Source organism: Microcebus murinus, chromosome 19, assembly GCF_040939455.1.
Source record: "Microcebus murinus isolate Inina chromosome 19, M.murinus_Inina_mat1.0, whole genome shotgun sequence".
In the NCBI taxonomy this organism is placed as follows: Eukaryota; Metazoa; Chordata; class Mammalia; order Primates; family Cheirogaleidae; genus Microcebus; species Microcebus murinus.
This window is the reverse complement of record NC_134122.1, coordinates 14,514,975-14,529,098: the sequence shown is the minus strand read 5'-3', so window position 1 is coordinate 14,529,098 and position 14,124 is coordinate 14,514,975. Positions and strand designations below refer to the sequence as shown.

At 54.8% G+C, this 14,124-nt stretch overlaps 1 protein-coding gene across 4 annotated transcripts in view; it reads right to left on the bottom strand.

The window, feature by feature from the left end:
* MYH11 (myosin heavy chain 11) overlaps positions 1-14,124 on the bottom strand; it is a 104,034-nt gene that overhangs the window by 48,217 nt on the left and 41,693 nt on the right. For 2 of the 4 annotated variants that reach the window (XM_012790227.3, XM_075995150.1), the window contains exons 5-9: positions 8,495-8,597; positions 6,999-7,019; positions 4,262-4,354; positions 1,881-1,944; positions 165-263 (exon numbers count right to left, since the gene is read on the bottom strand). In XM_012790227.3, the coding sequence (XP_012645681.1) occupies positions 165-263; positions 1,881-1,944; positions 4,262-4,354; positions 6,999-7,019; positions 8,495-8,597 (380 nt within the window). The remainder of the gene's footprint in view (positions 1-164; positions 264-1,880; positions 1,945-4,261; positions 4,355-6,998; positions 7,020-8,494; positions 8,598-14,124) is intronic. The other 2 variants (XM_012790228.3, XM_075995151.1) reach the window with 1 other exon arrangement.

The window sequence follows — 14,124 nt, the reverse complement described above, 5'->3', positions numbered from 1 at the left end:
AAAAAATCCACACTCACTCCTGGGAAGGAGGTGAAGAATTACACACATCTGCCACCCAAAGCCACAGCTCTTTCTCTTAACGGGAGCAGAGACTCCATTTTCCTGGATTCTGATCAAAGCAAAGGCTGAAGCCCCCGCGGCAGGCATCACGGCTAGCCACTTACTTTTCATCTTCTCCTTGGCTCCAGCAATCATATAGTAAAAGATGTGGAACGTCCTCTCGTCTCTGGCTTGACGGATCGCCCGTGATTTCTCTAGCAGATCTGGTGTGGGGGAGTTAAGGATTCTGGGGACCGTGCAGGTGTTTCGCTCACAGCAGCTGCTGGGGGAGCAATCTCCAGGGCCTGGGAGAGGCTCCTGGGAGAGATCTGAAGAGGCGGGGAGCTGCGGCGGGCGGCCACCCGTGCCCAGCTCCTATGACGGACCTTCCGGTTCTGACCCCGAGATCAGCAACGTCTAACTGTGACCGTCGCCCTTGTGAGCAAACAGGGCCCCTGGGTGCTGCCGCAGACCCCAAGCCCAGAAAGAAGGGAAGGGAGCTAAAAGGAAGAGCATGAAGAGACCCCGGTGATGAGCCACCCTGGGGGCACGACCAGGAGACGCTCCCAACAATCACCGCCAGCTCCCCTGCCTTACAGTGACCTGCCTGCAGACCTTACACAGGGAAGACGACATCTTCTACGATTTATAGGATTTGGATCAAATACATGATTTACGCCTGTGCTAAGTGCACGTGCACTCTCTCAGTTAAGTGTCACCACCCATCCTGGGAAGTTCAAATAGCATCTGCATTTTCCACATAGGGAAACTGAGGCTCAGAGAGGTGCCACTTCGTAAGACCACACTTACGGTCCACTTGCAACAGTGCTCTCTGTTCCTAGAGGGGGTGTCTGATGGGAAAGAGACTCATTAATTGAGGAGAGCTGCTCTACCATGGGGGGTGACGGGAGGACAAGGGGAAGGGCGGGGGGAGGCAGGCTGTCGTATTGGGTGGATTTCCTCAGCACTAAATGTGACGGTGCAGGATGGTAGGGCGGGCACGGCAGTCCCACCGAGTCCAGCTGGGTCAGCAAACCTTGTCCCCTCCAAGCCCCAAAACTGCCCGGCAGCACCTCGGCCGCCCCAGCTCGCTCCGGCCTGGAAAGCCATGCTTCTCAGACTGGCCCGGATGCATCGGAAATCCCTGCAGGGCTCGTGCAAGCCCGGGTTGCTGGGCAGGTCTGGGGGAGGCCGAGACACACGTTTCTAACGACCCCTGCGGAGGCTGCGGCTGCTGGTGTGTGGGGTACACCTTGGGGACCACTGAGCTAAGAGGATGGCCGAGGCCAGAGGGACCGCGCTCTGCCTGGGGCTTGCCATAAACAGGGCACATGAGCAGCTGAGAGGTGTGTGTGGGGGCTGCAGGACAAGAGGGTCCCAGCTTTGCACTTGGCTGAAGCCCGACAGCCCTCCCAGCTGCAGGACAGGAATCCTGGCTATTTTGGGTGGATTAAAAGAGAAAACTGCAAAGATTAGGTTGAGAGTAACAGCCCAGTGGCTCATGCCTGTTGTGATCCTAGCGCTTTGGGAGGTTGAGGCAGGAGGATCACTGATAAGGCACAGAGAGGTTGAGTAACTAGCCCAAGGTCACTCAGCTAGAAAGAGGTCAATCTGGAATCAAATGCCAGCTGTTTGGGGTTCACCCCCGGGGTCCACGTGGGTGAAACCACCACGCCACAGTGCTTGCTAGTAAGGGAAGACAACTATGGGGAGATTTTTTTTTTCTGGAAGGAACTCAAGAGCCTGGAAAGAGAAGGGTGGCGCTTGTGCCTCTCTTGGGCCCCCAGCTCTGGGCAGAGGTTGTGGGGAGGGGTCCCTCGTGGCCCAGGCTCAAAGGATACACGTCTCAATGTTGGCTCCCACGATGTAGCCGGTCACGTCGAAGTTGATGCGGATGAATTTGCCCTGTGACGGGAGGACACGGTTCATGGTGCCGCCCAGCCCGAGTCCCGACCCCCGGCCCCCGACCAGGCGAGCGGGAGGGAGCTGTCACCGCGCACTGAGCAGGAAGCCACGACCCCTGCAAACACTCAGAGCCCCAGTGGCCAGCTGGCTGGAGAGGACCGACACCCGCCGGCCTGAACCGCCCCCAGACCTGACAGCGACAGAAGAGCCTGTGAAACGCTCTCACAGAGCGGGGCCACCTGGCTCCTGCAATGGCTCTAGTCCAGCTCATCCACCCCCATTTTAAAGATGGGAAAACCGAGGCTGAGAGAGATCGAGTGACTTATCCAACGTGACACTGCTCCTAAGGGGTAGAGCCACAGCAGAAGGCAAGTGTGCCCACACTCAGGGGCTGGAGGGCTCCGTCCCCAGCCCCCGCCCTGCCCCCAAACACGCGGCACCCGACCTTCCTGCTGTGCACTAAACCTCCTCCTGGAGAGACGCACAGTGGCTGCGGCGAGCCTTGCTGCCCAAGCTGGCCCCGGGAGGGACGTCCCGCAGGCAGGACTGGGCCACAAGGACGCCCCGGGGCTCGGCAGATTCCTGCACCTGCCTCAGCTGCACCACAGAAGCCAGGACGGAGCCCAGCCCTGCATCCGCCGGCATCGGCCCTTTCCAACTTTCTCAGCAGGGGACAAGGCGTCACGTGCTCTTTCTCCGCCACGACATACGTGGTGGGAAGTGGCCACCTGTGTGGACACGGTCCTCTAGGCTGCTCAGGCCTTGACGCAGCCTCCACACTTCCTCCACCCGCAAGCCAGACAGTGGCATGGTTTGGACAGCCATACTCGGGACAGCCCGCCGGTCGCACCAGCGCGTGGGGGCGTCTTTAGGAATTAATCTTGAATTTGCTCTCATTGACGGTGTGCTGGAGGCTTTCCACAACACACAGTGCAGGCAGAGCAGCTCCGTGGGGTGGCCACTGGGCCTGTCACATGATGCTCTTAGTGGACAGGGGTCAAGGATGCCTGAGGTGTCCTGTGATGGCCGGGAGAGTTCCAGCCACCAAGCGTTGTCCACTGGCCCTGCGACTTTCAGATGTCCCACTGACATTCACGGAGGTGAAAACCTATTTGCAGTTAGCCGAGCCTAGATCCCAGCCCTGTTTTATTTAAAGGCACAAAAGATGTTTTTTTAAACGTTGTTCTAATATAAGAATGTCACTTCCGTGTCACTCTAGAGATTCTTCTTTGGTTCAGAGCTTCGCCGGCAGTCAGCTGCGATTCTGGAAAATGCCATCCCCGCAGCGCCGGTCCCCAGAGGCCCCTCTCCCTTGTGTCTGTAGCTGTCACAGCGATTCTGGGGACAGATGTCAGCGTCTGACTCTTTCACACTGTCTTCTGGTGTGGTCTGGCCTGAGCACTGATGTGTGGAAATGCACATTTTGATTATGAACTGTCTTATTTTATTTCCCCTTCGTATTATAGTTAGGGCACCACGGTGATTTGTATTAATCTGACACCTGCAGGAGGTGATGCTATCTGTGACCCCAATTTCAGGCAAGACGGGGAGACGTTACCCAATCGTGTGTTACAAAAATGGGCCCTGGGGGACCACAGGGTTGGTTGGGGACCTGCTTTTATACAACAAAACGATGTTCGTCTACGTGCCATCAACCACCCACTCTGGGAGTTCTCCTGCCCCCGTTAGGCTCGGGCACGTAAGGGGCGGCCCTGGGAGCCTGGGGAAGTGTACGTGGGAGGTGACACCTCCTGTCTCGTTGCCTGTCAGCTCCCCACCTAGACCACAGGCCTCGTGAAGGCTGGAGGCACATCTGAATTGCTCACGACAGTCCTGTGAGCTTAGCTCGGTGCCTGGTATACAGTAGGTGCTTACTAAAAATTAACTCAGCATATAAAAAAACGAGAGAATGGTATATGCAAAAATGCCTACTAGAATGACTGTGCACAGCAGGTGCTTAATAAGTATCTGTTGGAGGATGTAGGTGTTCTGGTACACAGTTGGTGCTCCATTCATGCTTTGCTACATAAACGAGTATTGGATATAAGTGTCTAGCACATCCTAGGAGCTCAGTAAATATGTGTTGACTGAATTTTAGATGAATGAACGAATGAATGAGGGAATGAAAGGCAGGACTCTTGCAAGATCGTAAGGTCAAGACAGGATGGAAGACACGCAGCAAAGCGCCGTTGTGACGCACACGGCTACCCCCCCAGGCTCAGACCCCCCTGCACACACACACGCTGTGCAGTCCCAGGCAAAAGACACCATGGGATCCAAACATTTTCCAGAAAACCCACGTGGCTTTGCTACTTACGAAGCGTGAGGAGTTGTCGTTCTTGACCGTTTTGGCATTGCCAAAAGCCTCCAGAATCGGGTTTGCTTGTAGAAGCTGTTTCTCCAGCTCTCCCTAAAACGCATTCACATCTGGTTACTGGAGAAAGCAACTCAGGTCCTGACAGCTCTGCCTTAGGGGGATGTCGTCACAAAACTCTGCCCCTAACCGACAGGTTCTCTCCTCTCTCCTATCTCTTCTTTGAGCCCAATACTAATATCCAGGTTTACTCGGGGACTTCCAAAGAGAAAAGCTAAGACATCTGCTTGCTGGGAGGGCCACTTTTTCCAAGACCAGGGCCTGCTCATTTCTGCAATGTCACTGCCACTCAAAGGCACTGCATTGCACCATGCTGGGGATGTCATTTGCATCCCAGTGAATAGTGCCCCAAGAGTTGTGCAGTGCACAACCTGTCCTGCTGCACATGGCGGTCCTGCTACTGCTCACGCTTAACGGGCAGCCTTCTTCAAGCTAAATGCTACGGTCCCTCCTCTGCAGTCTTTGAAAGTTACAATTTTTCTTTTCTCAGACTGGTTTTCCGAAGTCTCCAATAGAAGACGAGTAAGGAAGGTGCAAAACCCACCAGGGATCCTTTTCATCGACTGCAGAACAAAGCTTCAAAGCACATTGCCTGAGCTCCATTCATCAGGTTAAAGGCAGCTGAGACTGTACACAGCCCACCGGCCCCCTCTGCACAGACGCGGTCACATGATTAATCGTGGCAGGAAAGGGCCAAGGAGGTAAGTCAAGCCGGGAAAGCGAAGGAGCGGCCCTTTGCCAGCCCTGACACGCGGTGGCTGCAGGCTGGCCCCAGGGCCTCCGCCGGGAAGCGCTGGATTCTGGGGCTTTCTCCTTGTTCTCTTCCCTGCCTGGCCTTTCTTTTTCCCCCAGGCAGCTGGGCTGGGCTAGACAGAAGCCGGGGCAGTGTCCAGAGGGGAAAAGAGTGGGCACAGCTTTCCCCTTGCTCCTCTGCACACCAGGAGGGCGGTAAGGGTAGCTGGTTGAAAAGGGACAAAAAACGAAGCTACTATTTAGTGCTGGCTTTATTCATTCGCACGCCCTGAAGATGAGCGAAAGCCTCATCCGCGTGGAGATCCCAGCCACGGTGGAACTGCCCCTGCAGAGGCTCGTGCAAATTGACGACGAAAGCCAGGGGCTTTCCTTGGCTAGCGGGAAGAAGGCTAAATAAAGGGACCAAGTCCTCCATCAACAGAGACTGGGGGTCCCCATGTCCACCGAAAAAAAAGCCTCCTCTTCTAGAATGGTGATTCCAGCAGTTGGGGTTGAAAAGGTCTCTAAAGAAAGCTTTAATCATGGGGACCTCGGCCGGGTGAGGTGGCTCACGCCTGTAATCCTAGCATTCTGGGAAGCCAAGGTGGGAGGATCACTTGAGCTCAGAGGTTTGAGATCAGCCTGAGCAGAAGCAAGATGCCATTTCTACTAAAAATAGAAAAATTAGCTGGACGTTGTACTGTGTGCCTGTAGTCCCAGCTACTTGGGAGGCCGAGGCGGGAGGATCGCTCAAGGTCAGGAGTTCAAAACCAGCCTGAGCAAGAGTGCGACCCTGTCTCTACTAAAAATAGAAAGAAATTAATTGGACAACTAAAGATATATATAGACAAAATTAGCCAGGCATGGTGGCGCATGCCTGTAGTCCCAGCTACCCGGGAGGCTGAGGCAGAAGGATCACTCGAGCCCAGGAGTTTGAGGTTGCTGTGAGCTAGGCTGACACCATGGCACTGTAGCCCGGGCAACAGAGTGAGACTCTGTCTCAAAAAATAAATAAATAAAAATAAACATGGGGACTTGGTCCAAGCCCCTCATTTTATGGATGACGAAACTGCACCCCAGAGAAGTTAAGTGACTCGGCCAAGGTCACACAGCAGCAGATCCCAAATAATGAACCTGATTCTCTTCTGATGGACAACACTGTCCCCCCCGGGTCTAACTAAGATGGATCGAGTGTGATCTTTTTAGGAGCCGTGGAAGAGCCCCGAGGGCTTCCTCCAGGCTGCAACCCAGGCGCCAGCCCCCCAAGCTCTGCGTTAGAGATGAGCTCACATACGCGGAGGTCCGAAGGGGACCAGGTCGTGCGCTGCGTAGCCGGGGCCTTACCGCGCCACCAAAGCTAGTGCATCGCGACCCCCAAGACTGTGTCTGGAGCCTCGGGTTCAAGCAACCAGCATGCAGAAGACACACGGACACTGCACACGCATGCATGAGGACACACACGGTGCACCGGGGGCGGGGGCGGGGAGGAAATTCGGGGATGGTGGCGGGGACAGAGGAGGGGGCATGCCACAGCCATGCCGTCGGCTGACTGTCAATCAAGCCTGGCAAGCTTCGGGGCCTGACCGTCCTACAACACTCAGCCAGACAGGACAGACGTCCCTGGATCGTTCGGTCGGGGGCGCCGGGGTGGGCGCGTTGGTGGGGAAGGTGAGGGGCTTCGCTCTGAACGGGGGGGACACCCTCCCGGGCTGGAGCACAGCCCTGGGGGCCCGACGGGCGTCCGTGGGTGGCAAGCGCACCCCACGTGCAGCCCTGGTGGCGGACACCCGCAGGGCGGCGCTCGGGGGCGTCTGTTGGTCGGGGCGTGAGACTCGGGGCCACCCCGTCCTACCACCAGCTACGGTCCCAGTGGTGCAGCAGGAGCATGCAGGTCTAAGGACACTCTGTGCCTCCCGTTCACACCAGGGACACACTCCCCGTTACTCACGTAGGCAAAAGATGGGCCTTGCTGTGGTTGGACAACACAGTATAAAACAAATGTCAGTGTTATTGCAGGCGCATCGAGGTCTGGAGAGACAGATATGACTCGACCCCCACCCCGGCAGCCTGGCTTCCCCCAGGTGACCAGGACAGCAGCTCCGTCCCTCCCCGCCCCTCTGAACTTCCTAGGTGGGCTCCTGACAACGGTGTCCGGCGGGGCAGCGTCTGAGACGGCAGCCGCAGGCAGCACAGAGCACCAGGCGCGGCAGGCCCTTGGTGAAGATCGGCCATGGCTATCGGGTGTGTCAGCTCCTACTTTCACTATCCAGGGACGGGGAGGGCAGCGGGAGGCGTGTTCGCGCTGCCACACCTACTGCGGGGCCGTCAGTCCCCCGCGCCGCGGCTCGGAACCTAGTGCCGGGGACGGCTGTGGACCGCCGGACCCCGGTGTCCCGCACGTGTCTGGAGGAGGAACGTTCTCCCAAGCTGTGACCGTCGCCCACCCCAGGTCTCCAAGGGCCGCGGGACAAGTCGGCCCCGGTGGCTGCTCCAGAGTCGCCCCCAAGGGTCCGAAACAAGAAGCGGAATGGCAGGATGCCGTCTCCCTGACCCCACACCTGCGACATAGGTGCTGCCAGGGCTCGTTCCTGCTCCCGGACAGGTGAGGCAGGACTCAGGCGGGAGAGGAGGGGCACAGGGAGGACCGGCCCCGGAAGGGATGACCTGGAAACCTGCTCTTCTCTTCCCGCCAAGCCCTCGGCCAGCCTGCGCCATCGGCTGGTTATTTGCGGGATTCTCTGATGACTCTGCCTTTCCCACGGGTCTGGAAGCTCCCAGAACAGAGCGACAGCTTCTCTCGGACCGTCACTGGACCCCCGCCCTAGCAGGTGCTCCGTCCACAGTCGCTGAACGGCATCGCACCAGAGCCCACGTGCCAAGGGACACCAGGATCCCCACCCCTGGGGCTGGGGACGCGTGGAGGGACAGGCAAACCCAAAGGGCGCCGTGACCCTGGGAGCTTCCAAAGATCCAGTGACAGGAGTGGTTCTCAGCCGGGGGCAACTGCCCCACCCCAGGGGACATGTGACAATGTCTGGGGATGTTTGTGGGGTGCCACAACCAGAGGAGGGGGCGCTACTGGCATCTAGTGGGTGGGGGCCAGGGACGTTCCTGGGGGCCCAGGATGCCCCCACAACGGAGAGCTCTCTGTCTGGTCCAGAGGGACAGTAGCGCCGCTGCTGAGAAGCGTGACGTGGCACGGTCCCACCGTGGGGGCACGGGGCTTGTTCCCAGCCCCTGACACAGGCCCCCCAGGAGGACGCTTCCGGCAGGGGCCAGGGACGGCCCGGCGCAAACAGGCGGCTGGCGAGGGACAGCCGTCTCTCCCGTGGCCGTCAGGGGCAGGGACAGCCGGACTCCGGCCCGAGCTGTCTGTGCCCGATCAGACCGCGAACTGTTGACCCAACTGCTAAGTGACGGCCGCGGCGGGGACCCGCCACTCACCGTGATGCTCGTGTCCTTCTTGCCCTTGTGGGACGAGGCCACCACCGCCAGGTACTGGATGACTTTCTTGGTGTTCTCTGTTTTCCCCGCTCCAGACTCGCCTCTGAAAGACACGGGCACAGCGAGCCGCTGGAAATGACCCGCGCGGCGTCCGCGGTTACCTTCCCACGGCTCCGCCAAACGACCGCCACTGCCGTTTCGCAGACGGGGAAACTGAGGCTCCCAGAGGGGAATTAACTTGCCCGAGGTCATGCCTCTGGTGGTGGGCTGTGCTGGGCCTCAAACTCAGGTCCTTTGCCTAATCTAGTCCTCTCCCAAGAGGATGCAGGAAAGGATTCGGATAAAAAGAGTGAAAAAGAAAACCTGAGTTTTCTTACAGAGGTCCGAACTTAGGTTTGTGAGGAATCGTCTACTTTTAAGACACCGTTAACATTGTTAGAAATGGAAGGACTAGGCAAGGGGTAGCCTTGAAGGAAAGACATAAATACCTCTCAGAGGCCGGGGACCAGAGGTAAAAGTTTCAGAGATTCTCCTTATGGGGGAAAAAACCTGGCTATCCCATCAGCCACTGGGCAGATGCAAGCCCCTTCATCCTCTGGAGAATCCCATCCTGAGTATCACGGGGCTGGCTAATGATCTCAGCCAAGTATCAAAGGATAAACCTGGTTGGAGTAATTCATGCTAAAGTGTGAATGACTGATAGGCTTAGATTGGCAGAGCATTTTTTGTCTTATCAAAAGAGTATACTCTCCTAGAATATGATGGGTAGACTTTTTATTTTTATGTTTTAACCAAGATGGCCTTCTTGAGCCAGCTGCCTTTCTTGGCCACCAGGACTCATCATGGAAGGACTGTTTCATCCAAGGGTTGCAGACACTATCATGGCTCCCACCACTCCTAGTGAAAGGGAAGGACAGGACCTCAACCCAAACCTCCCTCCTTCCTTGTCCTCTCCTCTCCTTTTTGTTTTGTTTTGCTTTTTGTATTTCCTTTCTTTGCCTAGCCTCTCATTTTCTGAGCTCCCCGAATATTCTAAAATATAAGAGAGACGTGAGTTGTTTTTTTTTTTTTAAGTCTGGAAAAGAATTTGTCCACCCGAGGTCGGCTGGAGGTTCTCTGTGCTGAACCAGTGCCACCAATGCGAGTACAGTCTCCGCTCTTCTTCCTAATTAGGAAATAAAAAAATTAATTTTCTCTGCCAGAGTCCCACTAATAACTTTGCTCATGGCTTTAAAAAAAAAAAAGAAAGAAAGAAAAGAAAAAACATGTGCTCCGAATCGCTGGGCCCAATCCTACAGGTCCCACTGTCCAGAAATTGAGTGTCTGGTGGCCAGGAACCACGAAGCACCCCGCACCAGCCTCTGTGCTGTCCCTTCCTTCTCGGTGGCCTTTACTCTCAAAGGCCGCACTGTGTCACATGGTCTCAGAGGCAGCTCGCGAAACAGGAACTATGGAGGCATTGTCCTCATTTTCCTTAGAGGGAAAATTAAAGCCAAAAAAAAATTTTTTTTTTTAAATTTTAAAGAGGAGAATTGACCTTTTTGTGGTTTTTTTTTTTTGGCAGGCGGTCGGGGCTAGGGGCCCTTTGTTTCACATGCATTATCTCCTTTTTCCTCCTCCTGCCCCTATTCCTGAAGGAAGGATTCATTACGTCCATATTATTCCAGAAGAAGTAGACTGGCCCAGAGTGGGTAGGCAACTTGCCCTAGGTCACACAGCGGGGCAAGGGCGTAGTCAGAATTGAAAGTCAGGTCTCTGATTCCAATGCAGTCAGGACTGTTTTTACTACATTTCACTCAGTCGTCCATGACACAGGCCCAACCCTGTAGGAACTTGCTTTCTAAGGCCAGAGGAAGGGAAGGGAAGAAGAATTGATATATGTTTAAAGCATACTGTGTGCTAGGCACTGGGCTCGCAGATCTACTTATTTAATCCTCCAGTGACCTAATGAAGGAGTTCTTAATTATCTCCATCACTTGTCTGGGGGAAACTGAGGATCAGAGAGTTTGAAGTAAATGATCACAATTGCTCCTGCGCTCACATGGATAGGAAATGGAGAAGAAGTAGGATTTGAACTCGGGTCCACTTGACACCAGAGCCCATGTTCTGCCTTCTATGCCCTTTTATTTTGATAAATGAGCAAAGGGGAAAGGCAGGAAGAAGTCCCAGCTCCACTCCATCAGAGTTCTTCTGTCTATTCTTCACCTGCCTTAATCAATGAGCCAAGACACTCAGTCATTTGCACTTTAGTATGAATTACTTCAATCGGGCTAATGTCAGAACATCTGATAGACTTCACTCCCAAATTGAAGGGGCTGGGTTCTGATCAGATCGAGAGGAAGGAAAGAAAATTCTGAGTGTGGGAAGCCACCTATGTAGGCGTGCTGAGCCTATTTAGAGCCAAGATAATATGACAGCAGTGCACGCAAACGTGTGGAGAATACGGTATTCGTGCCGACCACCCAGTGTCCCCAGGTCACTGCTACACGCCTCTGCTTTCCCGCGACAATTTCTTCCTTTTCCACCTTTGCATTCCGCCTCTCCCACCTCCTCTCTTTTACAACAAGGACAGCAGCATGACCCGTCAGGGGCCCTGGTCCCCCACTTGGCCAGCGAGGGGACGTGGGGTAGGGACGCTGGGGATCTGCCCCTCCTTATGTGGCTGCTTGGCTCGACGGTTTCTAAGTCTCACTGCTAAAAATAAACCGTCCTGGGAGGTTCTGCCAAAGAAAACACGCCAAGCTCCAGGCTCGTGGGTGTCTGAGGGCTGATGTGCTCAGCGTTGGTCCAGAAACATTAATGTCTTCGCTTTTCCGGCCCTTGAACTTGGGGGTGAAGATGGCTTCCCGGTCTGAGCACCCGAACCCCTTTTCCTGTTTCTGGGGTACTCGGTGCCCCACCCCCTCTTCCCGGAGGAGGACCTGGGCTCAGACCAGTCTGTCCTCCTGGCCCCGTGGCCGCCCGCCCACCGCCAAGTCCTTTCCAGCAGCTGCCGCGGCTGCAAGGAGCCACCCGACGGCCGCTCGGCCCCTCGGCCCCGGTGGGGCTGGCTTCGTGGCTGTGCAACCCGCACGGCCTCACGGGGACCTCCCCGAGGAGGCCCCAACACTTGACCTAACGCACTGACGTCTCATCTGGAAATCCTTCACAACGCTTGAACGAGGGGCCCTCCGCTTTCATTTTGCACGATTTTTACTAATTACGCAGCTGGTCCTGACGCCCAGGGTCGAACACCATTTCCAAGGCCATGGCAGCCTGAGGTCTGCGCCTTTTCTAGGAAAGCCAAATTGGCTCTGGTGAGCCTCAGAACTATTCAGTCCCCGGTCCTCATGCGACTTCCGTCCCTGCGGCTGGCAAGGCCCTCTGGCATTGGTACTGTCCAACTCCTACATATCCTGCAAAGCCCAAATTCAACACTGCCTCTGTTCTGAAGACTGTCTCTGGCTCCTCCATGCAGAGGGGCTGTTCTTTTCCACAAAGTCACCTAAACTGTAGGGCTGGCTCCTGCACAATCTTCCAAGCCACAGTGAGGCGCTTGGATTTTATTCTAGTGGGTGTAGGAAACAATCTCAGGAGGGGATTGAGGCTTTAGAACCAGTGCCGGGAACATCAAAATCGCAGGATGGAGACTGGATTACAGGAGGGATTTAAAAAAAAAAAAAGTGGTCACTGTGACAGCAGCTGACCCTTACAGAACACTCACTCCAGGGCAGTGGACTTGTTCTCAGTCCTTCACATGCAGTGACTCATTTAATCCCTCCAACAACCCAATGGGGCACTTACCGTCCCCATTTTACAGATGAAGAAACTGAGGCTCGGAGAAATTAAGCGACTTATTTCCAAGAGCACACAACTAGTTGGTGATGGGGCAGGAATTCAAACCCAGAAGGTTTGGCTCCGGAGCCCACGGTTTATGATGCCATACCAATGAGTATGTATTGGTGAATAATGAATAATTTATTGAAAAATATTTCCCAACCACACTGCCCAAGGCAGGGGGTCACTATCTAAATTGATTAAAATTTAAAAATAAAAAATCTAGTTCCTCAGTGCATTTGCCACATTTCAGGTGCCCAACAGCCACCCTTGCAGAAAGTCCTGTCGGACAGAGCGAGTGGCACCTGCTGGTGGCTTCTTCCTCCTCTTCACAGCCTCTCTGTAAGCTTAGCTCAGAGAGGTTAAGGGCCCTGTGCAGGGTCACACAGCCAGGAAGCTGTCCGGAAGGCGGCCTGCTCTTCCCTGCTCCCCTCTGCTGCCACACTGAATTCATTCACTCAACACGTGCTAGCTGAGCAGTGCTGTGTGGGCACCTGTGAGACGACGTGGGCCTCACACGCGGGCCCCGCTCACAGGGGCTCAAAGGGCCCTGTGGTCAGTTGAAAAACAGCCCCGCAAAAGGACACCCACATCCTAATCCGCACAACCTGTGATGGTGTCGGCTTACTCGGCAAAAGGGACTTTGCAGGTGTGATTAAGCTAAGGATCTCGAGACGGGGAGATGATCTTGCACCACCTGGGCCTGACATAATGACAACACCCTGGTCCTTGTAAGAGGAGGCAGGAGGGCCGGAGAAAGAGACTGAAGAGGCCGCACTGCAGGGCTTGAACATGGAGGAGGGGGCCACGAGCCAAGGAATGTGGGCGGCCTGTAGAAACCGGATAAGCAAAGGAAGCCACGTCAGCGGGTGGTCTCAGCACGTGGAGCCACACATCTAGGTAGCATCTGTGTCACTAGTCCCTGGTTGTTCACCATGAAACAGCAAACGCTGATTTCCCACCATGGAAAATGAGACTTCAGCCCCCATTCAATCCTCTCCCCTTTCCCCAAGCAGCCAACGCGATCGCATACAGCTGTTCCGGTTAGATGAACTCTGGGTTTGAGTTATGATGCGAATGTGACAGAGCTGGGCTCCTGGGTCCAGGGCGACGATCCTTCCTTCCTGCCCAAAGTTTGGTTTGACCGAGAATTCATCATTGCCTTGCTTTATTGTTTTCCAGTTTCCTACATAGATCAGCCCCGAACTTCTCGCAGATTTCTATCTTCTCTCAATACTTTTCACTGTCATCCGAGCATCCATCACCCCACCTGCAATTCTTATGTACCTTGTTCGGGATGCTGGGGCCTCACAGGTGCCCAGCACTTGATGACACATAGTAAGTACTTGCTGCCTGAACCTGTCCTTCTGATCCTGAGAGTTTGCTGTGAGAAACATTTGGCGGTAAAGCTGGAAAGGCACTTTGGAAAAGCAGAGGGCAGGCTTCCAGACCGTGGCAGTTGGAATTTCTTAGCACCTTCACTTAGAACCGTCTTTCACGACTCTACATGTGCAGAGAAAGTTGTAGGAACAAAAGTCTAAAAACAAAGCCAGCTACTGTTACTATCTGTTGATAATACTGTTCACACTGGTGTGTTGCCTGTGTTTTGAACTGAAGAAGGCAATGCTAAATTTCAGCTAGAGGTTTAAAAAGTGAAGTTATTTGAGGGGTTGTTTTGTTCTACAAAGTCACCGTAGACACTGAATCAGTGAATACTGAACCATTCCTCCCAGGGGATATACAGGGTTAGGTTCCTACCAGCCTGTAACGTAAGCCTTTCTCCTACCCTGGTAGGAGATGCAAAGACAGTTACT